Here is a 27,990-nt window from a genome sequence, read left to right on the forward strand (position 1 = left end):
TGACAAGCCTGAGCTGTTTGCTGCTGCTCCCTCCTACAGACTGGTGAGGGTCCAGCAAGGAGAATAAGAGGTTTAGGGCCCTCTGGGACTCTTGTCCCACTCTTAGTAAGTTAGGAGTGCAGCCATGTGTTCCTTTCAGCCTGCAGGTGCTTAACTAATCCACCTTGTTAAAACAGACTTGATGATTGAAACAGAGGCATTATTCATAACTTTGGATTTCCATATCAGGCGTGATTCCAGGCTTTTTCGTTTATGAGCTTTCATCTGTAGAAATTAAGAATGCGTGCCAATTTTTAAATTAAATCTGCCCTCTTTTTCCTTCGTGTAAATGTTTCAGCATGTTCGTTTTTTTATTTTTTTTATCTGTCACTGTAAATTTTACCTTCACCAAACACAGATATTGTGGTTTAGTTAAAGTTCATACTCCACTAATGCCACAGTTTATTTATTTGCTGTTTAGTTGATCACTTTTCTGGTTAATTTGAGGCTCTTGTGTTCACCTAAAAAGCCAGTTCTGTGATGTATGAGCTGGAGAGAGGGCAGAATGAGCTGGTCACATGACAAAGGATGTGCGAATGTGATAAAAAGTGTGTCGCCCAAGCTTTTGAGAAGAAGAGCTGCCGTGGGGTGCTCTGTGGACTAAAGCTGAAGTGACAGTCTTTCAGCCAGTGATCTGGAGCTGGATCAAAGGCTTGGACCTAGTTTCTGGAGCAGCACCCACCAGGAAGCAGTTTTGTATATGGGTCAGGTGGTGAAAATAAAGAGTCGTAGTGTTTGTAGCCAAAACAAGTGAAGGCGATCAGGTGGGATAGATTCAGTAAAATGTGTTGGTAAAGGCAGACGAGAGATATCGCCAGCTTCTTCGCCTGCTGGTGTCCACCTGCTGTAGCCAGAAGACATTTCCTCATGTTCTTCGGACGGAAGCAGCTATCCCACTGAGAGCAGATTTACCTTGTGACCTGCCTGCAGTCTTGAGGTGTCTCAGCCTAATCTCAAGGACATGCTGGTGGATAGATAAAACAGCAAAACAGGATGTTGATTGATGTTTGCAGATGCTGTCTTGTTCTACATCTGTTCATGTGAATTTGGAGCATTCTGAGTAGAGGTTGTGTTCCCTCCAAAGAGCGATGAATGATTAATTGTTGCTGTTGGTTAGTGTGATCACTTGTGTGTGTTGTGTTTGTGGAATGTAATATTCAACATGTTCCCTTTAATAATATGTCATGAATTCAATGTTTGTTTCAGTTCAGCAGTTTGGGTGTTAAAAGACTGCCCTGTACCTATCTGTGTTTGTTTTTGCCTGCTTTTCTTTACTGTTTTGTCAGCAGGGTTTGTCTTAGAAAACATGTTTTCTTTGTTTTTTAATGACTCTCAACAGAAATTTTCTATTGAAAAATAATATTAAAAAATGGATAAAAAAATATATTAAACCCAATAAACCTGAGATGGCAGCAATTTTAGCAAAAGCAAGTTCAGTTAAATGGAACTCTGCTTATGGTACTGAACAGCATGTCTTTAGTGATTCTTGTCAGCTGACGCACAGTGCCGGAGTTTGCGATGTGGGGATGTTATTGGACACAATATACAGCAAATTTAGTATGTGCTGGTGAGACAAAAACTGCACAAAATAAGGATAAAATTGAATTTTTGTATGATATTATGAGTTTATTGAATGGAAACTGTGTAAAGTTTTCACATGATCTTATGAGTTTCTTGGGTAAAAAGCAGACTTTCTTTTTCTTGTAGTTGCAGAGAAATAAGTCCCATTTCTTTCATTGCAGTGTACCCCTCAGCACTTGCTGATTTAATCTTTGTGATGAGGCTATCAGACAGGGTCACTATATAATGCAGTAATAACAACTTTCAAATAAAGGCTGTGATAAAGATAGATGTTACATGCATGAGGCATATTTAGCTATGACTACCATCACTTGAAAACATATTAGGTGTAATGAAGCATTGATTCCATGTGCCTCAGTTGGATAATGATATGTTCCCAACGCTCAGGGGAAGAAATGTTCACAGATATGAAGCTTTTAGTGTTTCTTCTCTTTTCTAATATGGACTTTGCTTTCCCCTGTTGTGGTGGAAACATTCGCCCACTTCTGCAAAGATTCTAAAAATCAATGTGACCAAGATAACTGGCACTAAAATGCATGATCACATCACCCCCATCCTGGCTTCACTGCACCGGCTGCCTGTCAATTTTAGAATTTATTTTAAGATTTTACTATTTGTTTTTAAACAGACTGGTACCCACATACGTATCAGGTATGGGCCTAAATACTCCATTAGGACACTGATGTCTGCAGATCAAGTCATTCCCTGTGGTTCTTAGATCCAGACACAAAACCAGAAGCTACTGTTCTTTTTCACTACTGACAGCCAGACTGTGCAATGCGCTCCCCAACCAGATTAAACTGGCTCCCACTCTGGGAACTTTGAAAACACACCTGAAAACACATTTTTAGTCCATGGCTTTTAGCACAGCATGACTGTTGTGTGATCTATGTTTGTCTTTTAATGCATTTTGGCCTTCTAATTTCTTTTAGTGTATCTTAGTCTTTTTAAGTCTTTTTAGTGTATTTTAGCCATATAATTATTTTTAGTATATTCCACACATAATTGTTTTTAGTCTTTTCGTTGCTTTTAGTTCATCGATTTCTTTTGGTGCATTTTAATCTTTTAATTTCTTTTTGTTTATTTTAGTTTATAAATGTTTTCTAGTGTCAATTAGACATAGTTTATTCGTTGTTTTTCAAGCCTTTTAATGTCTTTTGAAGTGCAGAAACTCTGGGTGTGCATGAAACATATTTGTGTCTCTGTATGTAAAACAAGTTCTATATGCACAGCACACTGGTAACCACATGCTTTTTTTCTTTTTATAATGTACTATGTAAATAAAATGGATTGGATTGGATAAAAACATGGGAGCAATAGAGCTTTGTTGACCACAAAGCATCCTTTGTGTTCTTAGAAGAAATTTATCACACTTAACAGCCAAATCTAATGTAGTTGGTCAGCCATGGTCCATGAGTTAACATATTCCTTCTTGGTCACTGTTGTGGCTGCTGTACACATGATTAAATGATAAATGTGGCCTATGAATGCCTTTTATGGGCTATTGCACCAGATGAGATGCTACATACTTCTTCTTTTATACTAATTGAATAGTAAATCTGTAATCTTATTCATGTTTAAGGTGTAAATAAATTATTTGTTTTATTGGTTTTAAAAATGTGCCGTTGCGATCAAAATAGTCTAGGTCTAATAGAAAGGGTAGATAATAGCTTAAATTTAATTATCTTATTTTCTGTTAGATGACATTACCCCAACCAGTGAAGACACACATGGAAGGGTAGCCAGACATAAAAAAAATTGTGAAACTTAATTTTTGGCTTTAAAAACACCCCTCGTGAGGACTCCCTCTGGTGCATGTCAACAGTGTTTACATATTATTCTCAGAGGTGCATCTGAGGCAGATGGTTTCTCTCCAGTCCCACGGCAGCAGGACACTGACATGAGTCACTGTCAGACCCAGAGCCTCAGTCACACTGAACCTGACAGAGACACATGCAGATTTACTGTCACTTGACACATCAGTCTAAATGTCGCTTAACTTTGCTCTCAGAACTTCTCTCTTCATTAAGCTTTCGGAGAGTGAATGCAGCATGTGTGTGTGTGTGTATTTATGTGCCATTCAGCAGTGTTAAAAGGAAGTCATGCCTCCATATATTAAAATAAAACAACAAAATTGGAAAAGTGAGACTTCATCTTCACATCAGCTTTTGAAAAAGAAGTCTACATCGATTGAGTTCCTCATTATACAAGCATGTAAAGAGACACTTTGGGGAGAACTATAAATATTCTAACTGCATGACTCTGAAGGGACTCCTTGCTGCTTGTAGCAGTCGATCCCAACTGCCTCATTCATTTTGGTAGATCAAAGCACCCAGGAAATGGTATTTCTCTCAGGGGAAGAGAAAATGGACCAATCTGTTGTGCCTCTGTGCATGCGTGCGTGTATGTGTGTATATTAGTGAGACTGGTCTCTGCTGTACAGACAGGGTTTTGTTTTGGTGTACAGCACTGTGTTCCTTATGAGTGTTGCACCCAGTTTATGCTCTGCAAAGTAAGGCACAATGTTACTGACTCCAACTTAACACGTATCTGTTGCACCAGCTTTTCTCCATGTATAAATAAAACATTGCATCAATGTCATATCAGCTGGTACAATTATAAGTTAAAGATTCAGTGTGGAGTTTTTCACTGACAGTAACAGAGCTTTCCTTTTTTTTAGTTTGGGTCTTCGCTTTCTTTGGATCTTACGTGATTGTGAACAAATCTTGCTGCATCACATTCTGTATTGTGTCAGCAGTTGGTGTCAGAAATGAATGCAAAAAAAAAGGCTTTTTGAATAATGTTGGATTAACATTGTGATGATTTGCATTTTAAACCAACCCATGATTTTTTTTTATTTAACCCACCCAGGTGATAATATTACAGTGGATGAGTCAGGGCACAGACACAAAAGAGACCTTAGGTGAACCTCAGAAATGCTAATTCCCTGACAAGATGGCAAAATTTGATTGAGAACAAGTTGGCTTGTCACACTTTAACAACAATCTTGCAGCCAGAAAAAAAATGGTTTCCTCTCTGGTCCACAACCACGAACTGCTCGACAGAAGCTCAAAGAAAGCTCAGCTAAATCGAATTACCTGAAATCTAAACTACACTAAATTAAACTAAACATCATAATTAATTTAAGACACTGAGAACAACAACAAAACGGTGTGTTCTATAAGTGTTAACAGTACACATCCTTCGTTATGCATATGGACTGGTGAGTAACTATCCTGTCAGCCAACACCAGTACATTTTTATGATTTGCAATAACTTAAACAAGACACAAATTCCATATTAGGAATTAGAAAAGGGGCAGATTACCTTAATGTGTGTTGCCCTTTTAATTTTGAAACTGCCAATTTCTTCACCTCCTTGTTTTCACTAATTTACTTTTTCTCCTTGCTGGTTAAACTGCACAGTTTCCCAGCCAGGTTTTTTTTTCTTAATCAAGCTTTGTGCTAATAAAATACATACATTCACAACACTATCATTATGTTACTGCATGCCAGTTTTGTTCCCTAGGTGGCATGTCACCATTGTAATTACAGATAATTTCCCATATAGTTCAACAGGAACAGCATAAAATACACTGGTCTATATGAATTGGGAGATTGTGCACCAACACCTTAAGAATGGTCATAATAACATTAGCCAAGTATCTTGTCTGCCTGAATCAAAGAAGAAGAAATAAAAGCAGAGCCTCATCTTTGGATGCAAAATTGAGGTGGCAGTATAAAGCCAGTGAGATGATTATTGGTCCCTGTCTAATATTTTTATATAGCCAGCTGGCATCCATAAATCCCAATAACAGCGGCTCTTACAAAAGGCAGTTTGCATTGCAAATCCTTTCATATTGAAATATTAAGACATTAGTTATATTAAAACTTTGAAGAAAATGAGAAATTACACATAACCAGCCCCATGGAGGACACAAACTGCCACACAAATCTGCTACAGAAGTTTAAAATAAACTATACAGAGATTTGATCTAAATTAAATGATTCCAAGAAAAAAATTAAGTTTAAAAATATGTACACATTAACAGCATTATTATGCTCCATGGTTGCTCTATAACCCACAAAAAATAAAATAAAAAAAAATAAACACACACACACACACATTCTAGAGCAAACATTTTTAAAATTTTATTTAAGAATAGGAACCAGGCATATTAATGGACATTTTTACATAAATATCTAAGATTTCTATTTTCCATCCTTAGTCCCTAGGCAGGTCCCTAAAAACAGTAACATACAATGACATAAAATATGGACAGTAACATGAGACATGGACAACAACATATAATATTACATGGTTGTGTAATTGTTGGCAAGGAACGTGTGACTCATGTTGGCTGAAAAGGCGTCCCAGTGTGTCACTTTAATTAGAAGTCCATTAAAGGGGAATGTGACACTGAATCTAAATTTCATGTAGGATTGGGCCTCTTAACCCTTTATTGGAAATTCACTGAAATACGTTTTTTTTTTAAATAATACCAGTCCTACAGTAGTAAGAGGTCAGCAGTAAAAGTTTCTTCTCATTCTTATGTTGAAAAGCAATCTCAATAAAGTATCCGGAACGTAGCCTGATCTTTAATGATTGGTGGGCAGAAATCCACGTTGTTCTATGATTTCATGTAGTAGCATAGGGAGGCGTTTTGTACGTCCTATAAAGTGACCAAATAGAGTTCTTCACCCATTAAAGGGTTAAAATACTGTCAATGTAAGTTTAAAGCCAGTGACTCTTCAGCAAGTTGTATTATAGATGTTTCTTAGTAACCTAATAATACATTACTGAGGCCTTCAGCTGAGACATTAGTTGAAATGGTGCAACCTAAATTAGTAAATCTCTACTTTGACTTGCAGCCTAATTATTGTCACAATGAACTTTTAAAGGTCTTTAGACACTAACTTAGTTTTAGTTTGTTATGTAATGTTTACAGTGCCACCATTCAAACAGAGCAGACTTAGAAACGCAGATTTCACTATTTGGGCTCTGACAGCTTGAAGTTGGATGATGTGGTTCAGACAGCATGCCTCTCTGATCTTTCCCTTCATTTCTCACAGTGACTTATGAGTTGTGTAAATCACTGTGTCGAGACTTCATCTGACTGATATCGAGTCCATCAGATGAATTGTGGAGCACCCACACGTACACATACACAGTACCTGACAGCACACTGTACTACACACTCATGCACACACTCCAATGCTTGTGATTAATTGTAAATTGATAAATGAAAAAATATTCACACAATCAAAATCTTTTGAAGAGATTCTGTCTAAACATCATGCATCAACTGCCTCTATGACATTTTCTGTATATATAAGCCTCATTGGTCAAGTGTGCAGACTGACTTTGCTCAGCTCTGGAGATTTTTTTTTCTGCACCATCCCATTAAGCAGGATTTATTATGCCCTGAGAGCTCACTGCGCCATTACCTTTAGGAGAATGGCTAAGATGTGAGTGTGTGTGTGTGTATATGCATGTGTGATGTCTCTGCATGTAACCTGAGCACAAAAAAACTGCTGGATATCATTGCATATCCTGGTGATAGTTAAGATGGTACAGCATATAGACCTGCTGGTCATTATCACTATGGTTCTTGTCATTAGTCTGTGTAGAGGAGTTATGAGCTCCTGGAACACACTACTGAGCTCTGAAAGCCTGCTCAGATGGTTTGATTTAATAAGGACATTAAAAAGCCTTATCTCCTGTCCTTAAGAGAAGGTCAGTGTGTCTAAAATAGCTGAAATGCTATGATAACAGTTTAGAGAGATAAGGTATCACCTGAATACTAATGTAGAACAAAGCTGTTTTAGGCTCATTTCAAAGTCTATAAGTCACACCTGAATTGTATTTATGAAGTTTATTTGCAGTGATCCAGTATATTTTTAATAATCATTGCTTGTGATGACCTTTTCACAGTTGAGTGTATAAGAAACATAATTTAGCACAGTATCATGGCAGCTTGTGAAACTATTTGATTTGTGTTCTTGCAAACAACTTTTTTTCAAGTTTATGGATCTATAAAAGGCTCCATACAGGAGTACAGTCTTGTGGCATTTTGTCTGGAAATGCTGTAGAAAAAGTCAATATCAGTGGCTAAAGAGTGTCATAGTGAAGTAATTCACAAGACTGCCATTCAGGTGACTTGATTTTTGTGTTCTGCAGAAACCAGTACAGTTACTTTCACTTTTTCTGTGGTTAGGTTTAAGCCCCCAAACCATCTGGCTTTAGAAATGAGTGGGCTAGCTTAAAAAGCTATCTCAGGCATCTGTTGCTTGTTATAAATATACTCTCTCTATCGTACAAGGGTTCAGGTTCTGCCTCATCTGCAAGCCATGAACACGCTGCAGGCATGAAAAAAATCTTCCTATTTTCTCCTCCCACATAAAGAGCAATTTTATTCACAAATAAAATGATCTATTCTTGTAAATGTGTTACAGTTTACTGTGCGACTAGACTACATAATTGTCCACACCCTTCATGGTTTTTAAATGCTCTACAGTTATGTTAATGTTATTGCAAAAAAAAAAAATAAAGTTTCCTTTGACAGATATTTTCCTTTTAATCTTTTACATTATCATCATAGAAGTGCAAATCTAGAAAAAATAAAAGATCAAAGAAAATGGTCAACAGTCTTTACTCATAGTCTTTACTTAGACTGGTTCTGTGAAGTGCTTTACCATACTATTACACACACTCGCAGTATATACCGCTTCGTCTTGTTCTATACGTGCTGTGCCTTTTTTCTGTCATACACACACTTACACACTGATGAGCACATCAGAAACAGCATGGGGTTTAGTGTCTTGCTCATGGACACTTGACTTATGACTTATGGAGTGACTTATTGAGGGGGCTGGAGATTGACCTTCTAGCAGCTTAGCCATGGCCACCTTTATAAAAACCTAAATTTGTCAAGCATAACAATATTTTCTCTTGTTTTATACATTATTTCTCCTGCGAGCCCTTGTCAGAGTGTTACCTCAATTATTATTTAATCTCAAGTCTCAAGAAGCATTTTATTTGCAAAATATCAATAAAAAAATACTCCTTCCACCTTTTAGGAATTTGAATTTGTGACATAGTTTTCAGAACAATACCTTGAGGTTACTGTGTTCTTTTAGGGTTCACCACAGCTGTTTGGGTGCTGCGTTGCAGTGCCCTTGGTTTGCTTTGGGAGAGGGAGCATATTAGCAGTCTTTTTAGATCCTCTGGTGCACCTGCAATCTCCTGATGTTTAACCCTGGACTTCATTGGAGTGTTGCAGTGATTACAGGCCGTCCTCAGGGACATCGATTGTCCTGCTCCTCCCAGGCAAGCCCCACACAATGCTGACGAATGAACTCGTGGCCCTGCCAAGTCCAATTAACTGTCAGTGCCGCATCGACGAGCTTCTCCGTTTGTTGAGAGTGAAGAAAAACAAACTTTTAATCAAATTTGCCTCCAGGCCCAGGGGTATTTGGGGCTGTATTTTGCATTCTACTGTGCTCCTCCTCGCCTGCAGTTGTGCCACCCTCTCAGAAGGTTATATTGCATGTTGCTTGTGTGAAATAATCATTTTCCTTCACATAACTTTAACAGCAACCTTATGTTACTAGAGTTTGTAACTGATGAAAAGCAAGGTTGTCAGGTTTACACACCTTCAAAGCAGGATTCTCAGAAACTAGGTCAAATCATACAAAATGCATTCTTCCACTTTGACACAGATTTGTAAAAGACTGTGTTTTGACTTTTGCAAAGTATCAAGTATGTCTAATGTAGAGTTTGCTGCATTTTGCCATCAGACATGCATTCTTTCTGATGCTTGAATGGATGTCAGTTTAGGGAATGTCCACAAGCACCTTTGACTCGGTAATCAATAAAAGCTCAGGCTTCGATTTGAAGAATAGTTGGCGCATTAACTTCTACACAAATACCCTCTGCTAATTCTACCAAGGTCAAGATAAACAGCTCTCCTCTTCTCTGATTAGGACAATGCAGACATTAAAAGCAAAGAAATTCAATTAAATTGGTGGCTTTTGCCACAGTGGAAAAAAGAATAGGGAAAAAACAAAAAGACCATATCCCATAGCTAGTCTGTAGAAACAAAGAGATGTAGCCTGGAATCTAAATATTAACAAAAGGGCATCTGGATGATAAGGGTCAAAGGAAATTTTAGTAGAAATATAATCATTACCACTTCAAGGACTCATTCGTGAAGATTCAGTTTGTGTCCTGCAGGAACTGATCCCAAATTAATTGAAAATCTGAAATAGAGCAGCATAGAAAAAATAATAATAATAAGGTTGATGTCAGTGAAATCACCACGTTGCGCAAATGAGGTCACACCTCGTTTACTAATCTAAAATTAGGTGTGAGCAGAAAAGGAAAAGCTTCAGAAGTTCATCATATCATGTAGCATGCTCTACGTTAAGACCTTTCAATTGAGTTTAGATGAAGAAAAGACAGAAAATGCTGACTTACTGGTTAGGGCATTCACATCCTCAAAGAGATGAGTTGCCCCTGAGAAATTAGATTTGCAAAGAAACTTGACACCATGTGATTTTTTCAGCCAATCGCTTTAAACAATGTCTTTTACTGTGTAATGATTCAGGATCTGACTTCCATTTCAGTCATAGACATACAGTAGCATGAATGACAAAATCGCCCTCTGCCACAGAACAAAAAAGGGTTAAGGTCCATGGATCAATATCTGCGGCCCTTCCACTGGCTCTGAAATAAGGTTTTGAAAGGATTTTTTTTTCCTTTTGTTTGTCCTGTTTAATCAAGAATGACCGATGATTAAATCTTTTTAATTTAAAATATTTTAAACTCTGTTTCCTGTCTCAACGATAATGTCGTACAGACTGATATGAAGCATTGAGGCCCCATTCTGACCACACTCATTCCAGATTTCTGATTCTGTCTTAGTTTCCTCTATAACTACAGCATCTCTTTCTTTCTCCTACTTGCTCGCGCACAATGCTCCATAAGTTCCTGTTGTATACTTTTCACTCCACTTTGACTTTGAGAATCGGAGAGAATAATTCATGTGCCTTGTGAGTTTCAGAGCCTGGGATAATAATGCTGCTTTCAGAGCCAGCAGTTCATTTGAGATGAACTCCCAGTTTTTCTTTTTTCTTTGCCTTTTTTTTTTCTTCCTTTCTTGAGAAATTTCCAAACACTGTATTATCTCAGAGAGGTCATGGAAAAAAAATTCTTGTTCTTCAGTTTTTCCATGTTACTCAAAGGCCATAGAAGATATTTTCCTATTTCTATCCTGTCACATTGCAGTGCTGGATGTTTTCTTAACAGATTTCACTTAAACATTTCTTGACAATCTTCAGATTTAATCATTCCTTTGATAGAACCAGAGGCAGCAAAGTGGCTCCACAGGACATGCTTGCTTCCTTATGGGCTTCATTGTATCTAAGTAAACTGATGCACTGATCTTTTCTTTGTTAGCTCATCTCAAGGTGTTGAAGGTGTTTTTTTATTTATTTATTTATTTATTTATTTTTTTTGCATGTCATACAGTTAGGGCGTCCTCTCTGGTCTGGACGTATGGACCCCTACTGAAACCACAACCAGATTGCTCCAAATTATGCTGAAGCTCTTGTTCTGATTTTTTTTTTTTCTCTCTACAATCAGCACTAATATTAGAAGACTTTTAGCACGGAGTTACTACTCAGAGCCACATCCTGTTTTACCATTTTGTATGTCCAAACTTGTCTTCGCTTTCTTCTTTTGAAAAAGAAACCTTCACTGGATAACTTCATTTTGTGTCAATCAGTAATGTTGTGCAGTTAACGTTTTATGTCTGAAGTTTTCATTTCAACATGTGAAAAGTGTTTTGCTCAGTGATAGTTTTTGGTGTTTTTCATTGACAGCAGGGTAATTTAGACAAACAGTAGAAAGGGGAAGCTGGATGGATAACTTAACAGAGGTATTTGCAAGCTTCATAACTTTTCTTGTAAAATAACTGTCAGTTTCTTGGCATTACTGGTGGTCAGGCAGGTAGAAACTCACCTCAAGATTAATGGCTTCATGATGAGCATTTGCATAATGGGAGATCATTAAAAAGCAATTATCCTTGTGTTTCCTTGTGCGTATGTGTTTCTGTATTGTTGGAATTAACTTTAGAGGCAGACTGATTGACTTTCTTCAAACTGAATTGTGTTTATTGTTGACATTGAACTACATGCCCATATGCTGCTATGTGTTGGGTACATAACATTTCTGGTTTTTATGCAAACATGTGAAAAGCATTGTGTGCTGCCCCACAGAGGAAAAAGTCAAAGGTATAAACAAGAAAATAGCTTTCAATGATTTTCATTCATGTGACGATATCGGTCAGTAGGTTTAAATGCTTTGCCTCCTCTTTTATTAATTTCTGTGCACGTATAGCGTGATGTGATTAATAGAATAATCAAACTGGCATGTGCAACATTGTGCCACAAAAAAAAAAAAAAAAAGCTACCACAATCATCACTTACCTGTGGTAATTGAGGGGGAGGACATTGAGGGGGTCTAGACTTATAAATATTTGGGTGTCCACCTGGATCATAAGCTGGACTGGTCTGTGCATGCAGATGCAGCTCAGATGCAGCATACAAAACAGGACAGAGCAGACTCTTCTCTCTCAGGAAGCTTAAATCCTTTGAAGTCTGCGAAGAAATGCTGGTGCTGTATGACGGCCAGAGAGTGGAAACGGCTCAACAAACTGGTCAGGAAGTGTGTGTCAGTAATGGGGAGGAAGGAGAACTCTGTTGGGAGAACTTGTGGAGAAGCACATTTGGAGCAAGATGCAGGCCATCTTCAGAAACAGTAGTCACCCCCTATATGACACTGTGGTCGCCCAGAAAAGCAGCCGCAGTGACCGACTCCTCTCCATACGCCGCAGGACTGAGAGGCTCAGGAGGTAAAAGACTCCACAATAAAGCATGCTAATCCTATCTTATCTTATTGTATTTTAGCCTTTTTTTTAACATTTTGAGTGTTCTTTGACATGCAGGGTAAAAGAAGAAACAATATCTGTCCAGATGCATGTATGTAAGTGTTTAACGTTAACCCCTGTCTCAAGTCAACATTTATTAAAATAATTATATATTTTAGATCCCAGTCACATTTTTTATACTAAAAACCAAACATTGCATTTTTCAGACATTTTTGTGTTTTCACCTTTTAATAGTTAAAACAAGTATATTAAAGGTCATGAAATCTAATTTTATCAATGAGTTTCCATTTCTTTCAGTTTACATATTTATCTATACTCCCCACTTTGAAGTGAGTATGACTCAGTAGGAAAATATGGTAAATGGTCCGTACTTACATAGCACTTTTACCCAAAGCGCTTTACATATACGTCACATTCACCCATTCACACACACTTTCACACACTGATGGCAGAAGCTGTCATGCACATGGAAGCTTCCAACTATGACCCATCAGGAGCATGGTTCGGTGTCTTGCTTAGGGTCACCTTTACAAGAGCTCGACAGGCCGGGATCGAACCAGAAACCCTTGGGTTGTAGGGCAACCACTCTACAAACTGAACCATGCTGCCCTTAACATCCCATACAAAATCCCATACGACATCTCATACTGAAACGCACTGCTCAGCTTGTCAAAATATCATCGTATTAGGAGTTTTTTCATTTGTGGGAACTTTGTGTTAGTCCAGTCTGATCAAATCATACTCGCAGACAAAACCTCCACTGTCAGTTGTATGCAGAACCAGTCAAAAGTTTGGACACACTTTCCCATTGAATCTAATGGGAAAATGTGTCTAAACTTTTGACTGGTAGTGCATGTTTAAGGTTAAAGGAAAATCACGATTGCATTCCCCAACATCATGTGCCAGTCTGGTGTACATGCATGCAGACAGACTATATCAAAAAATATGTTGCCTCTTGGTTGTGAGAACAACTGCATGAAGGGTAGAACCGAGTCTATGTCAGTGACTGTGAGCCAATAAGTTTTTTAAGCCCTAACCAAGTGGTATTACAACTCAAGGTCAACCAAGAAATGACAAGGTTTTACCATAGCATGTTGTATTGACATATAACAATGGCAACATGTTTAACAGCGTCCACTATGGAGACAGTTGTTTGGTAAAAAGAATGTATTTTAGTTCAACTGGAATTGTTTTCCATTTTTACTACAAATTTTTTTTAAATTTTTAATTAAACCCAACCAGGAAATGAAGTGTCATCCTGCCATCTCAAAGTTATAGTTCATAGTTCGTGTTAAAATAGCTGCATTTTGCTGCTGCACCTAACCACTTTTCCTTGGTGTTTAACCCCTGCTAAAAGCACCAAATGTTCTCCATGCAAGTTCCATAGCTTGTAAAAGCAAAAGCCTCAACAATGACATCACCTCTGATTTGGAACGATTTGTATGAGAAGTATTTTCCTCATGCCGCTTGTAGAGGTGGTATGTTACAGGATGGAATTATGAGTTGTATTTAAGTGTAAACAAAAGGCAGAAAATGTTTAAAACCAAGTTAAATGTGCTTTAAAATGGATGTAAAATTTTCCTGTTTAAGTCTAATTTTCAAGTTCAAGCTGACTTATGCTGAAGGAATAAAGCCATATCTGAAGCTTGTAGGGACATAGTTTCTTTGTACCAGTAACATTTCATATTGCAAATACTGTGTTTATGTTTAATATGAATAAATGAAAGCTGGAATTGGTGTTAGTCTATAAAATTAGATAAATCCCTAGGTGTTCAAGTGCTTGTATTTGTTGGAGTGTTTTGGTCATGTGGTGTGGTATTTTGAAAGAACCTTCATAAATTTATGTTCCTGCCTCATATCTTTTAGCAATATGACAACCTTGCTTGCTCTTACATTAAGAAATAAAACATTTTTTTTTCATTTAATTGACAATTTAGTTGGACAAACTTAATTATAATCAAATGTATTAACTTAGTAATTGTTCAAATTGTTTGTCAAGCTAAAAACACCCAATTATTTCTGCCTTGTCTGTGAAATTTAAATAGTTTTTGAGCATTTTTTATGCATAACAAGCAGTTTGATATCAGATTAAGCTGTGGTCAGTATCTGTCAGCACAGTATTTTCCATTTTAACAAACAAGAAAAATTGGAATTAGCAGAGATTAATGAGAAAATCAATCAGTGATGAAAATTGCTACTATTCAAAAACAAAATCAAAACATATTTTTTCTTTGTGGTTTCATTTAGTTTTAGTTATTTTTGTTTGTTTTCAGGTTTTAGGAATAACAACGGGATAAAAGAAACACAAAGAAATTTTGAATGAATGCAATAATAAATTAAACAAATCTAGGTTAAAATTGATTTGAGCATGCCAGTGTGAGTGCTGGGTGTCGATGAATTGTGCATAATGGTCAGTTGTTGCATACACTGTGAAATTAAAATTCCTTTGTTGTGTGACACTCAATGTGGGACATAGGGCTTGCTCTTGCAGCTGCAAGCTGGTAAATGATATGTTGTTTCTATAATGTGCCATGCTGTGCTAGCAGTTTTTATGGGTTTTTTTTGTTTTTTATTTTCGGCAATACGCCACCAGAACCTGCTTTAAGCGACTTTTTTCACAGCTTCCCAACATCATACAAGGATAATTGATGTTGCGCTACTTTGAACAATCCTGCACCCAATTCTAATTCCTAAAATTACATATGCCTGGCATTGCCACCTCTCGTAAAAGGTACCTCACTCAGTGTCATGTGAGACGCCTTTCACACAGTGTCTTTGCTGGAGGATGGCCAGTGCAGTATTCAGTACCATGTACACAAATTTAAAGTCTGCAACTTGTGTAGTACCCCACTTATTGAGACCACTTCTGCAAATGAAGACAGATCTCTAATTAGGATACCTAAGGAACAACGATAGTCCCCATTCTGCAGCACTGCTTGTAAAGTAAAAGACGTTGCTAGTGAAAGATAACGATTTGATTTTTCTAATGTAGAAAATACTTCAGAGGCCATAAGAAGGACTTCCATGCAGTCATGTGCTATCTCATCTTGACTTTGTATTTTCACTTCTTTTTTCACTTGTACAGCCCTGTAATGCAATGTAATTTACTTGAGAGTATTTTAAAGAATTTGCTCTGTTACACATCTTTATAACCGTACCTACTGAACAGAAACCAAACTATCTATTTTCTCAGTGTAAATGGATGTGCTTCCTCTAAATGCAGTTAAGTAAAAATTGGGTTAGGGTTTCCCCATATACCTGTAATAGTGGAAGATTGTTTATTTTCACTGAGTAGTAAAGCCAATTTAATACAGTAATTTAGAGTAAAGTCTTTCATTTAAAAGCAGCATTTTATTTGTTTGAGAAGTATTTGACATATGCATTATGTATTAGTTGTACACAGTTCTTTGCATATAATTATTGTTTTGCTTTTCTAACTTTGAAATGTGTAAAGCGGTAGCAGTGGGTCAGCCAATATTGGCCTCATATGAATGTTTATCAGTTTCTACTGCGACTGCACCCCTTCACATTGACTGTTGTTGCCCCATGGCAGATTCGACTTCATCCTAATTAGAATTAATAATTGAAAATAGGAAATCGATATGTGCAAATTAAGTAGGGCTACACTCCATTTTATCAGTGTGGCATGGTTTTTGAATGGTCCAGTCAATCCCAGTGACTGTTTTGAGTTATGTCTGAGATGCAGTACAATTATAGTTTAACACAAACTCCATCCACTCTATGTAGTTGTGTCGTATGAACACTTACCTTTGCTTTGATTGCCTTTTATTGCTTATGTCCTGTGGCACAGACAACAAAGAATTTGTTTTCTGCGGGAAAGGGTGAAGGGTAAATTATTAATTTAAAGGAGCAGTGGGCTGTACAACAATTTGCTGATCCGAAAGGTTTCATGAGCCATGTCAGATTCTGTTGAGCAAGTGACTGGTTTACTGCACTGAGGCAAAGCCTCTCTCCCAGCCTGCTTGCATTACTGCTCAACTTTATTAGAAAAATGGGGTTGCCCTTTTAAGTAGCTTTACTTTTAAGTGCTTGTTTAGAATGAAGTGTGAGAAGATCTGGCCTTGTATGTCTTGGTCAGCCGATGGACCTGTTAACCCTGTTAGTGCTGCACTTCAAGAAGTAGCTGCTGGCCCCCGCTGTACCTGTATCGATCCAGGTTCACATCCTGAGTAGGACTCAGACAAATTATCAGATCCTCCTTTGGATAAACAACTAAGCCAGACTTTTTAATCAGTAATGTGTAGTCCTAAAAGAATCAACTTATTTAGTCATTAGTTTTGTGGCTCCACAGAGGCAACAGTCAGATCTTGTTACTCCTTATCCAAGTGCAAGGTGGTATCAGGAGTTAGCATATGCTGCATTATAGGGAAGATAACTGTTCTTAGAGTCACTGTGTTGCGTTAGCTTAGTCCTCTGCTGCACATCCCCCAGGGAAATATGAACACACAGGGGCTCAGCTAAGATGAATTAGGGCAGGACAAAATACACGCCCAACAGCAGAAGCTGGAGCATGTTGTTATTCCAATTCAGCAGAATGGCCCACATTAATTTTGGCAGCTTCTTCTGTATGTTTAGAATCCCATTTGTCAAGCTCTTGTGGATGTATCTTTAAGTTTTTACTTGTGTCTTGGTTTTTTGAGCACTAATAAATAACTGCGGAACAGATGTCAGCAGAACAAGGACAGAACAGTAGCGCCTGTCTTGTGGCATATTGGCAGCCTTTACAGCCTCGGTTTTAACAATGGAGGGAGACATTTATCATTCAGTGCAAATTTCTCCTTTAACACCCAATCATCACTTTCCCTCTAGACCCTGTCTGCTATTCACTCTATTAGTCTACGTCATCGAGTCAGGGAAGCTGCAATGAATAGCTTAATGTGAGTCTTTTATTCAATATCTCTTGTTACAAACAGCAGAATCATGGATCTTCTCGTGTCAGCTAAATTTTAGGGAAAGTGTTTCATTGTTCTTCTTTTTTAAAATAAAAGGTAACATTATCTAATAAAAGCAGGTGTCTTTGTGCCATTTTATGTTTTAGCCATGAAGCACAATTTTAAAAATTATAACAAAGGTGAAAGTATGAATCAAACAATATTGAACTTGCAGCTTCTCCTGAGACAATACCGGATATTCATCAAGAAAGTGAGTCATGCTGATTTGCTTTCCTACCAGCTCTGCTAAATGTAAGCATGGAGTGAAAAGCCAGAGCATTGCTCCTTCATGTCTTTAGCCAAGTTATCCCTCAAGTGTCCACAGTTTGTTTTATGTGACAATGAGTGACTCTGGCTGTGGGGAGTGAAGTAGGACTGTGTGCCAAATATTCCAATTTCAATAATGTGGTTTTTCCACTTAGAGTTGGGGAAATGGCACATAGCTGTCTGCCCCAGCAGCCTCAAGTGACCAGCGTTTATATGAGACGTGATTGGGCTGTAATTGAAGTTTCCTATTGTCCTGTATCCAGCTGAATAAATGAAGGATAAAACTAAAGAATTTAGAAAGACATCCTCTTTTTTTAAAGAGCTTGACTCACACCATTTTGAATTCAGCTTTGAGAAGCTTATGGGGGCATTCTGTGGCTCACACTTCTCCTTATAGAGAACAGTGACAAACTTTTTGCTGTTGAGGCCAAGTTCAGTTGAATGCCTGGATAAAGTCAGCTGCTGAAAGCTGTTTGGTTTTAATCCTGTTGCAGCCAGCCTCTGATTATGCAGACTCTTGAGCACACTTCAAAGCACAGCAACCACCACGATGGCTCTCTCAGTCTGTTCTTTGGACTCCACCTTCAGAAGTTTACTACCTGCCTATACCTCTAACCGTGATCTGTTTTGTTCCACCCAAGAGGATTTTGTCTATCATCTTGGGATTGAACATTTCTGTGTGTTTGTGAGGTTAGCCACATTCTAACTGTCATGCATTGTGAGCACTGAGAGTTCAGGCTTACAGGTGCATGTGTTCTCTGGTTAGGCACACTGACCCAGGCCAGATGAGTTAATGAGATGGATTGTAACTTCCCTAGATACAGACCTGTGTGGGATTTGTTGACAATACACCACAATCCACAGGGGTCCTCATCACCTCATACAATTTAGTTGTACCCTCTAGAAACTCAAGCCTTTATGCCACATGTAACTTTCTTGTGCTGTTTCTCTCTGTTTTTGCCTGCAGCTCGTTGTGAACTCTGACTCCTTAATCACAGTTAAATGCTGTGAGAGCTGGGAAGTGAGAGACTACTGGGTAAAGTTTGGAAACCTTTGTCTAGCAGAGAGGCAGCAAGATAATGGGCTTTGCTCTCAATGTGCTGAGGCCTCTAACTGCAAGCTTTAAGAAGGTTTAAAGCTTCCTAAGGCAACATTAGTTAAGATCCAAAGCGACAAAAATGGTCGCTTGCTCTGCAAGCACTTTTTTCTTTACACTGACATCCTGTTTTGAAATATATATATGAGAGAATAAAAGTTTCTCACTTTTAATGTGACCCAGGTTTAAGTTAAAACCAGAGGTGATGATGCCTCGAGTTATGTGGATGCTGCCTATTTTTCTGATGTGCTGAGTGGGCTCTGATGAGTACTGATAGACTGCTAAACCAAGTTGTAGCTAAACTGCTCATCCATTACTGCAGCCGCCTGCACACCTCAGATTTAATGTGCCTGGGTCGTTTGCGTGGCAGCAGCTCAGCCTTCAGGGAACTCATTCATGGCAGACTGGAGGCCAGCAGCAGATTAGATCAAATCAGTGGGAGCCTTGTAATGCGGCCTCTAGTCTGTCCAACTGCAGAAGTAATACTGCACTAACCCAGTGTTTAGAGACCCCCTTCAGAGAAAACCTGTCTGTATCAGCCAAGGGCTGATCATCTTCCTGCTGTGTGCCTGGAAAAACAGGCTTCAGTGCCGTCCACAAAAGAGGATTCATTAAGCTCCTACACTGGCTGATCACAGCTCTGGCAAAGCGAGCATACAATGAGGGGGTGTAGTGTCTTTACATTTTTCAAACCGAATCTGCAATGATGTGAAAATCAATAGTGGAATATTCGTGGTCCTTGCTGTTGAGATGGCCTGATCTCAAGCTGTTCTTCTACATGAAGCAATACAACTCCTGATGCTACTGATGGATAGACATCAAGAATACGACAATCACCTAAATTGTCTCTCAGAAGACCAATTACCCCGGTGGGAGTCAAGACTACCTTCTACCCTATCTTAGCACTGATTGTTCATCACATACAAGCAAGTTGTTCATTTAACCTTGAAAATTAGTGTTTGCTTGCAGTTATAGATTTTATTGAGTTTTGTAAACAGAGCAATTCCCTGAGGTGTGAGGTTTTCCATCTTTCCTCTCAGGTATCACTTACAAGTATCAGTAAGCTCTACTTTAGTTCATGTAATTCAGTTATTGTCCCTTTTAAAACTTAACCAGTTAACAGCTGTCGGAATTATTTTTGGTGTTCAAAGATGGTACCTCCAGATGATTTACACATGATTTTCACTGAGCACGACCATGGCTTTATCCTGGTTTTACTCCTAGAAAATGCTTGCTGTGCTTTTACTTATAAGATCAACCAATCAGGATATTTAGCAAGGTTTAAAACATTAGCATTTATGAATAGTGTTTTTCATTGTTAAAGTAATTATAAAGATTTTTTTTCCTGTTGACAATTTTGCTAACAACTCCAGCTCAGAAAAATTGAAAACTGTTATATATGAAAAATGACCCATCAACAGTTTAAAAGTGCTCACTTTTTTGCAGATTGAACTCACCTTTCATTATGTCAGCTGTAATGTGTCAAGAGCACATATTGTATATTCAGTCAGTAGCATATATTTCACTATTAGCAACCCGTTTGCAGATTTGTTTATGTATATTCATTTATTTTACTTGTTATTCATGCAGAATTGTATTTGTTTGGAGCAAAGGAAGCAGCTGAAATTTTATTTAAAATGCAATAAACATGCCCAGGTAAGAACCAGTTTTGGAAATAATGAATTTTATTGCAACCAAAGAAGTTTTATGAAATGATTATGTTTATATTAAAATGGCAACTATGGGATTTGATTGCATTTCTTGTTTTGATTTCTGACCAAATCTTCTCTCTGAGGACATGTTTCAGTACTTTTTCTAATTCCATTCAAATCCTTTTAATTCAGTTCTATTCCTGTCTATTTTTTTTAATTATATTTGCCCATATAACTTCAGGTTTGTGACAGGGAGAAACCTCTGAGGGAGCTTTTGCTTGGGTGTTTCTCATCCCCCATGCAGTGTGTGACCCTGAGATGGATTGAAGAAAGTGAAGAAATATAAACAATGTGGCTGCTCTGGTTTTTTATTGTTGGAAAAGTTCAATGAAAAGATCAAACCCAGCGATGGTGCATTTCATCATTCAGTATCCTACATTTTTGCCTTTGTATATTTGTGGCATTTAGTTGTAGGCTCATTTATTATTTAACTGGGATTAAAAAAAAAAAAAAAGTTTAAAAATAAGAAAGAAAATGGTCATGTTTTTTCTTTTAAATATAATTTGTCATCACAAACATTGTTGAAAATAAACTGTATATTTTATTAGTTGCATGTAGATCTTGTACAGCAGTAATATACAGCAGTACTTGACTTTTTTTTAAATTAATTTATTTTTTTATGCTTGCTTTTTATTCCGTCCTTATGTTTTTTTTATGAGTTTTATTGTTTCACTGTGTAGTTGTTTTATTGTTCGGCAATTTGGACACCTAAGGTTGTAGTAAATGTGCTATACAAATAAACTTGAACTTTAAATAATATACGGAAACAACTTAAAAACCAGTGTCAGTGTAACGTTTCACGTAAAACAGCAATTTTCTGACTCATTGTGTTGTTTTTAACGCCACAGACTAACCCTTGGCTAGAGGGATACCATTTTAACTCCAGTTTCATTAGCTGGTTCTGATTCACTTTGCATACAATTTGTTGATCACCGGTTTTAACCTTAAAGATAAAAAGCCCAGTTTACACATATTAGAACTGTGAAATTTTGTCTTTCATCTTATGAATCATCAAGGCTATGTCTGAAATAAGAGGTCATTAGTTGGAAGAAGTAATTCCCATTACATTTATTATTAATAATTAACTATTACATGTGTTACAGAAATTACTTATGAATAATTTATTTACTTTACTTGCTTTTAAATAACTATTAGGATTTAAGATCTTTTCCGGGGTGAATAGGGGTGCATACCATCTTTGTGTTTGTTATTCTGGCCTGTTTGATGTCTTGTGTCTGTGTGCCCGCAGGCTGTGAGAGTGACTTCTGGGGGCCTCACTGCAGTAATCGGTGCCAGTGCCGAAATGGGGCAAAGTGTAACCCGATCACAGGTGCTTGCGTCTGCACCGATGGGTACCAGGGATGGCGTTGTGAGGAGCCCTGTGAGCATGGTTTTTATGGCAAGTTGTGCCAGTTACCCTGCCAGTGTCTCAATGGTGCTACCTGCAACCATGAGACAGGAGAGTGCATCTGCGCACCGGGGTATACAGGAGCTTTGTGAGTACCACAGACATGTTTACTCCTTTGATATTTTCTCAGAAAAAAATGTAAAAACATTTTTATCCTTTACCTGTGTGGCAGCTGTGGAGAGCGCTGCCCCTCTGGTAGTCATGGAGCCCAGTGTGAGCAGCGGTGCCCCTGTCAAAATGGAGGAACATGCCATCACATCACAGGAGACTGCTCCTGCCCTGCCGGGTGGACGGTAGGTCAAACAACCGCTATGAATTTCATGAAGAAAAAAATGCCTCAAAGAGGAAAAAAAAAAAAAAAAAAAAAAAGAAATGCCATTGTTGTTTCAGATTTTAAAAAAAGAAAATATTAGGTTTTCACTGTCGAGCTTAAAGTTCCCTGTGAGTTTAAATGATTTCTTGCACGATTTACTTGTACTTTTAAAGACTAAGTCCACAAACAAGCAAAAAGAAACCATGCATCAGCAGCATCTAAACACCAGTGACTTCAGATTGTACAGTTTCTGGTACGCTGGCTTTAAAGTCCTGGTTGGTGGTGAGTGATATGTGTCATAAAATGTTTTTTTTTATTTATTTTATTATTTTGCTTTTTCAAGGGTTCAGTTTGTGCCCAGCCCTGCCCTCTTGGCAAGTATGGTATTAACTGCAGCAAAGACTGCTCATGTCGCAATGGTGGACTGTGTGACCACGTTACGGGACAGTGCCAGTGTGCAGCTGGCTTCAGTGGACGCAGGTAAGCAGCTGATGCCTCTGCCGTTAAAACTTTTCACTCCTATTTTAAAAATAGGTCAATGGGATGATTTATTGATATTTGTATTTAATGCAAAAGGATGGTTTTATCCAGACAGCCACTCATTGGCCTATTCTCTTTGTGGATTTCTAAATGAGGCGCAAACCTGACTGTTTTTTTTTTTTTTTTTTTTTTATGTTCTCACACTCAAGCAAAATAAGCATCTATAAACACCCATTCCTCAATCTGAAGGTAGAGTAGACACTTTTAATAGAAGTGTTTATGTGAAATTAATCTTGTACTACACGCTGGCCAGCAAGGTTTAATTTCTTCAGCTTTCATCCACATCCACTCGCAGCCAGTCCATTGATCTCACCAAGGCCTACATGCTGTTTGGGTTCTCCTCATTAATTATAAGTAATGGACTTATATTAAGGTCTCATTGAAATCCACAGATCTTTTGAGTTTCCCATGCCTGCTGGAGCAGCCCAAAGCAACCTGCGTTTATTAGTTCAGCTAAAGCAATTGTCTCTTTGATGGAAACACTTCCTTTACAAGACCTTTCCTTTACTTTATTATTTTACAAAATTGCCCTCATTCGTTTTGTCAGTAGCGGGCGAATTAACCTGCCAGGAATAATCTGAGATTGCATCAACCCCACTTTCTCCTGTCTAGTATAATGATATAGTTGTCCTCTGTTACAACTAAAACTAAAGCTAATTTAATCATGAAACATAACTTAAACATATTCTAATGTAATGAGAATATGTATTCTAATACTAGTCAAAATAGCTTTGTCCAACTCCAGAGACTGATATTACACCAGAATTTAACAGTAAAATCAGTATTTTAAAGTGTAGCCCGAATCAGTTTTCTAATCTACTTCTGTGTTTCATGTGGAGAAACTCCTCAGTAATTTTTATTTCTGTAGTTGATGACAATTATAAAGTCTCATCCAGCCCCTGCAGGGATATTTAAGTGCTCACAGCAAGCTGTGCTTTGTAGGTTTCCTTGGAAAGTACTCAGTAAGTTTGAACATGTTGGTCTTGATGTTTCCAAGTAAATTCCATAATTTAAATCTTGAAATGTTAATAATGTATGTGATGGTAGCTGAAGTAAAACTTTTTGGAAAAAGTTGTTTTTTTTTTTTTTTTGCATAAATGACATAAACTGAATTTTTTAATCATTTTGTACATAAATGTTAATTTTCTGTTAAGTATTTTTTTTGTTGTTGTTTGTTTTTTGTGGTAATGACCTAAACGCTAGCATCATACAGCTTTAATTCTTTTAACAAACAGTTAAGAGATTAAGGATTATAGATCATTGAAGGTGTTGTCATTGGCCTGTTTCCTCTAGATGTCAAGAAGACTGTCCTGTAGGCACCTACGGTCCACAGTGTAACCACAGGTGCGAGTGCCAAAATGGTGCCAAGTGTCACCACATCACCGGTGCTTGTCTGTGCGAAACTGGGTTTAAAGGTCCAAATTGTCAAGAAAGATTCTGTCCTCCAGGTCTCTATGGCTTTATCTGTGACAAGTACTGCCCCTGTAATACCACCAACACTGTGAGGTAAGTGAGACATTCGTTCAAGGCCACACACTTTCACTCCAGCCGAGCCACAAAGCAAAGCCCTTCTGTAACTTAATATGAATAAAGACTCTAGTGACTCAATTTTGTCTCAACTTAGCTCTAAGCCAGCGCTCATTCTGAAGTCTGGACACCTCTTGGCCATGTCATCCAGTTAGCTTTTAATCGCGACCTTTGCTTCATTCATAATTTCTCAGCTGCATTCATAGTTAATGCAGTGTTAATGCTCTGATTCCGGCAGGAGTTAGGCATTGGCCATAGAAATCATTACAGAGTGAAGGAGAAAAGGGACATCTCATCTATCTGAAGCATGAGCGTAGACGTATGGATGGATGAATTGCTGTTGGCGATGGCTTAACACTTTGATCCTGTTCAAGAATGAAGTGTGGATAGTTTCAGCACAGAAACTTCATCTCGCTCTCACTTTCTTCCTGTTACTACCCCATATTTCTCTCTCATTATGTTGTAGCTGCCATCCACTTTCTGGTGAATGCTCCTGCTCTGCGGGATGGACAGGACTTTACTGTAATGAGACCTGCCCGCCTGAATTCTATGGCGAGGGATGCACGCTGTCTTGCAGCTGTGCCAATGGAGCTGATTGTAATCCTGTCACAGGTGCCTGTATCTGTGCCCCTGGCTTCATGGTGAGTATTTCAATTTGACCTTTTCTTAAGCTGTATCTCTGTTCTGAGACTGACAGGACAAGATGGCAGTACAGTTACGCTACACCAGGCTTGTCCAATCCGGTTCTTAAGGCCACTCTCCTACAGATTTTAAATGTTTCCCTTGCTTGCAGTCACCTGGCTCAAATTCTTGAGTCATTAACAGGCTTGTGGAAAAGTTGAGGACAAGTTGTTGAGTAATTCCATTTAATTTGAAAAAGTAAAGTTAAAGTTTGGAAAAATCTAAAACCTACAAAACAGTGGCCTTCATTTATCAGTTTTGTACAGTTTTATGCCACACATATACGTAAAATAATGTACAAAAAAATAAAAAATAAAAATAAATAATTAACCCTGTAGAGTAGGGGTCAGCAGCTACATTTGTATATATATATATATATATATCTATATATATATAGATATAGATATATATACACATATATAACATGTATTTATTTGTGTAATGTGTGTATTCCATACACAAAAAGTCTTTTATTTTCTTATATTTTTAACATTCTGTCGGCTCTTTATTATGTCCTTTATTGTTCAGCAAGCAGATGAGAATGTGGGTCAGGGAGACCTCAGGATTGAACCTGGGGCACAGCAACAGCAACAACAACTTATTTTCCTTGTCTTTCCGTCTGGTCTTTTTGCTCCTGAAGCAACATTTCTTTGACGGTTTAGTAACCGTGCTGCTTTGGTCTGCTGCCTTCACTATCAGGAAAACTCAGACAGAAACAGCTGCTAAACTCTACTGCTTCCACCTTCAAACCGAGGCCGGGAGGCAGAGGGAAGGTGATTACTCCTGGGTGAAGCAGCAGCTAGTTTCAGTGTTAGCTCCCTTCATTTTACCCATCAGTGTTTAAGCAGACATGGGACTCTGCTAGAACTAGAAGAGCTGTGTGGTGTTTATTGTTAAAACTGGTGGCAAAACATTCACTTTTTTTTCTTTTTTTTTTTTTTTTTTTCTCATTGTAATCTGGCGGGCCAGTTTTGACTTGATGACAGCTAGTTGCTGATTACTGCTATAGAGGGCCTGGGAAGTTTTTTTCTCTCTCTCTCTATTAAATTCCAAATGCAAAGCTTTGCTAGTGCATGGCAAAGTAATACATATTGTATATATTACAGCTTCATATACTGTAAGGTAGCTGAAGACCTTTTAAAAGGTTGCAAACCTTCAAATCTTTAGCATGAGATTTGCAAAAAGTGGGCAGACAGTAGCTTTAAAACTATGCATGCTAGTCTAGAACAGGTATGAGGGGATTAATCTATGAAACAGGCACTATAATGATGAGATTATAATTTATATTTTAATCTGACAAATAACATCAGGGATGAATACGCTCCTGCCATGATGTTGTGTACGTCTCATTAGCTGTGATATGGACAACTTAAGTACATGTATGGAGTATATAAACATGCTGCAATGACGTGATTGCATGAAAAATAATGTTTTTCATAAAAAATTGCTTATGAATTTGATGTTACATTGTTTTATAAGGAAATAATTGTACTCTTATCGAACCAGATGTTAACAACTTTATTGACAGAACCAAGCAGTCAGTTAACTCTCCCTGATAATTGTTAACTTTCAGTGTTTGTCCACATTAACAGTAGTTAAAAGGTCTAAGCATTGGAATTGAGACAACCTTTTTCAGTCACTTTTTTGTGTCAGGCCTCACTGTGTTATGTGAAAGAAACCAGGACTCATTAGAATAAAACATAATCATAATTTTTGTAAAAAATAAAAAAATCTAGACCTAAATATGTACATTAATTCAATCACACTTTTCTAGTACCACTTTTAAACACATGTGACAACAGTATATAAAACGTCCAGGGCTTTGTGACAAAATGACTGAACAAACTGACAAGTGTCTATTTTAATCAAATATATTTTTGAATTATCTCAGTTTGTAACCATCCACTTAGTTTAATTTTTTTCTCATAAAATGCCTGCCACTGTAACATTGCTCCCTGTTATTTTTTATCAAATTCATAAAAATCTCCATTTTGTTTAATGCAGCAATAGTTACATATATAAGTTTGAGTATTTCTTACTTAATGCTCTGAAATATTTTAATCTTCTCCCACATGAATCTTAGTTGTGAAGGTTGCAGGTTTAATTTATTTTTCATGTTATCTGTAGCTGTAAAATATATGTTTTTGTGGTTGTAATGTCTTGGAAATGGTCCCAGGTGCAGCTTTTTGTACTCAGTCAAGAACAAGGTGAGACGTTTTATCATTGCCTTATTATGGATGTGCTCTGTTACACCGTTGCTTCAGTGTAATTCATTTATGTTACAACCATGTCAGATATCAACAATTAGTTGTGCAGTTACAATTGCAATGATGAGAAAAGAGCATGCTTAGATCTGCATTCCTACACTAAGTGGGAGAAAATGTAATCTTTGACCAATTTTGTTTTAGCTGTTTTTTGTGCAGTCATCTTGTCCCCTTTTTTCAGCTGTCAAATTAGTTAGGTAACTTCAACCAGATTCCCCACTGTATTTCTTTTTCTTGCAATCTGAAGTTACAGAGCAACAGAAACCAAGTGGGTACAAGTCTGCCAATATTACATTTCAGTGGAAATTGCCTGTGTCTTACAGGGGGCCACTGTGGTGAATTGAGCTGCAGAGCCGGGCTACAGACTGTGTCTTAATTTGCTCCACCTGTTCTCTTTGGCGGCTGCTGGGAAAGGCTGCCAGATCTATTAAATAGACCTAGAGGGCAAAAGCTGGATATAAAGGGAGGCAGTCAGATGGGAACAGACACAGCTCATATGGAGGATTGGTGTGTTTGTGAGTGGGAAAGAAGAAGTGAACACTTGTGTTTCTTTTGTTTTTTTTTTTGTTTTGTAATTTTGACAAAGCCGCTGCTGTGCAAAACAACACAGACATGTTGTCTTCAGCAAAGATGTGTGGCTGCTACCTGTTTGAGCTGCA

General features: G+C 37.7%; 1 protein-coding gene across 7 annotated transcripts in view; it reads left to right on the forward strand.

Annotated features, from left to right (window-relative positions):
* megf11 (multiple EGF-like-domains 11) overlaps positions 1-27,990 on the forward strand; it is an 80,731-nt gene that overhangs the window by 30,893 nt on the left and 21,848 nt on the right. For all 7 annotated transcript variants that reach the window (XM_041998110.1, XM_041998112.1, XM_041998115.1 and 4 more), the window contains 5 exons: positions 21,848-22,094; positions 22,179-22,299; positions 22,663-22,799; positions 24,153-24,365; positions 24,853-25,027. In XM_041998110.1, the coding sequence (XP_041854044.1) occupies positions 21,848-22,094; positions 22,179-22,299; positions 22,663-22,799; positions 24,153-24,365; positions 24,853-25,027 (893 nt within the window). The remainder of the gene's footprint in view (positions 1-21,847; positions 22,095-22,178; positions 22,300-22,662; positions 22,800-24,152; positions 24,366-24,852; positions 25,028-27,990) is intronic.

The sequence above is a fragment of the Melanotaenia boesemani genome, chromosome 10 (assembly GCF_017639745.1).
Source record: "Melanotaenia boesemani isolate fMelBoe1 chromosome 10, fMelBoe1.pri, whole genome shotgun sequence".
Classification (NCBI taxonomy): domain Eukaryota; kingdom Metazoa; phylum Chordata; class Actinopteri; order Atheriniformes; family Melanotaeniidae; genus Melanotaenia; species Melanotaenia boesemani.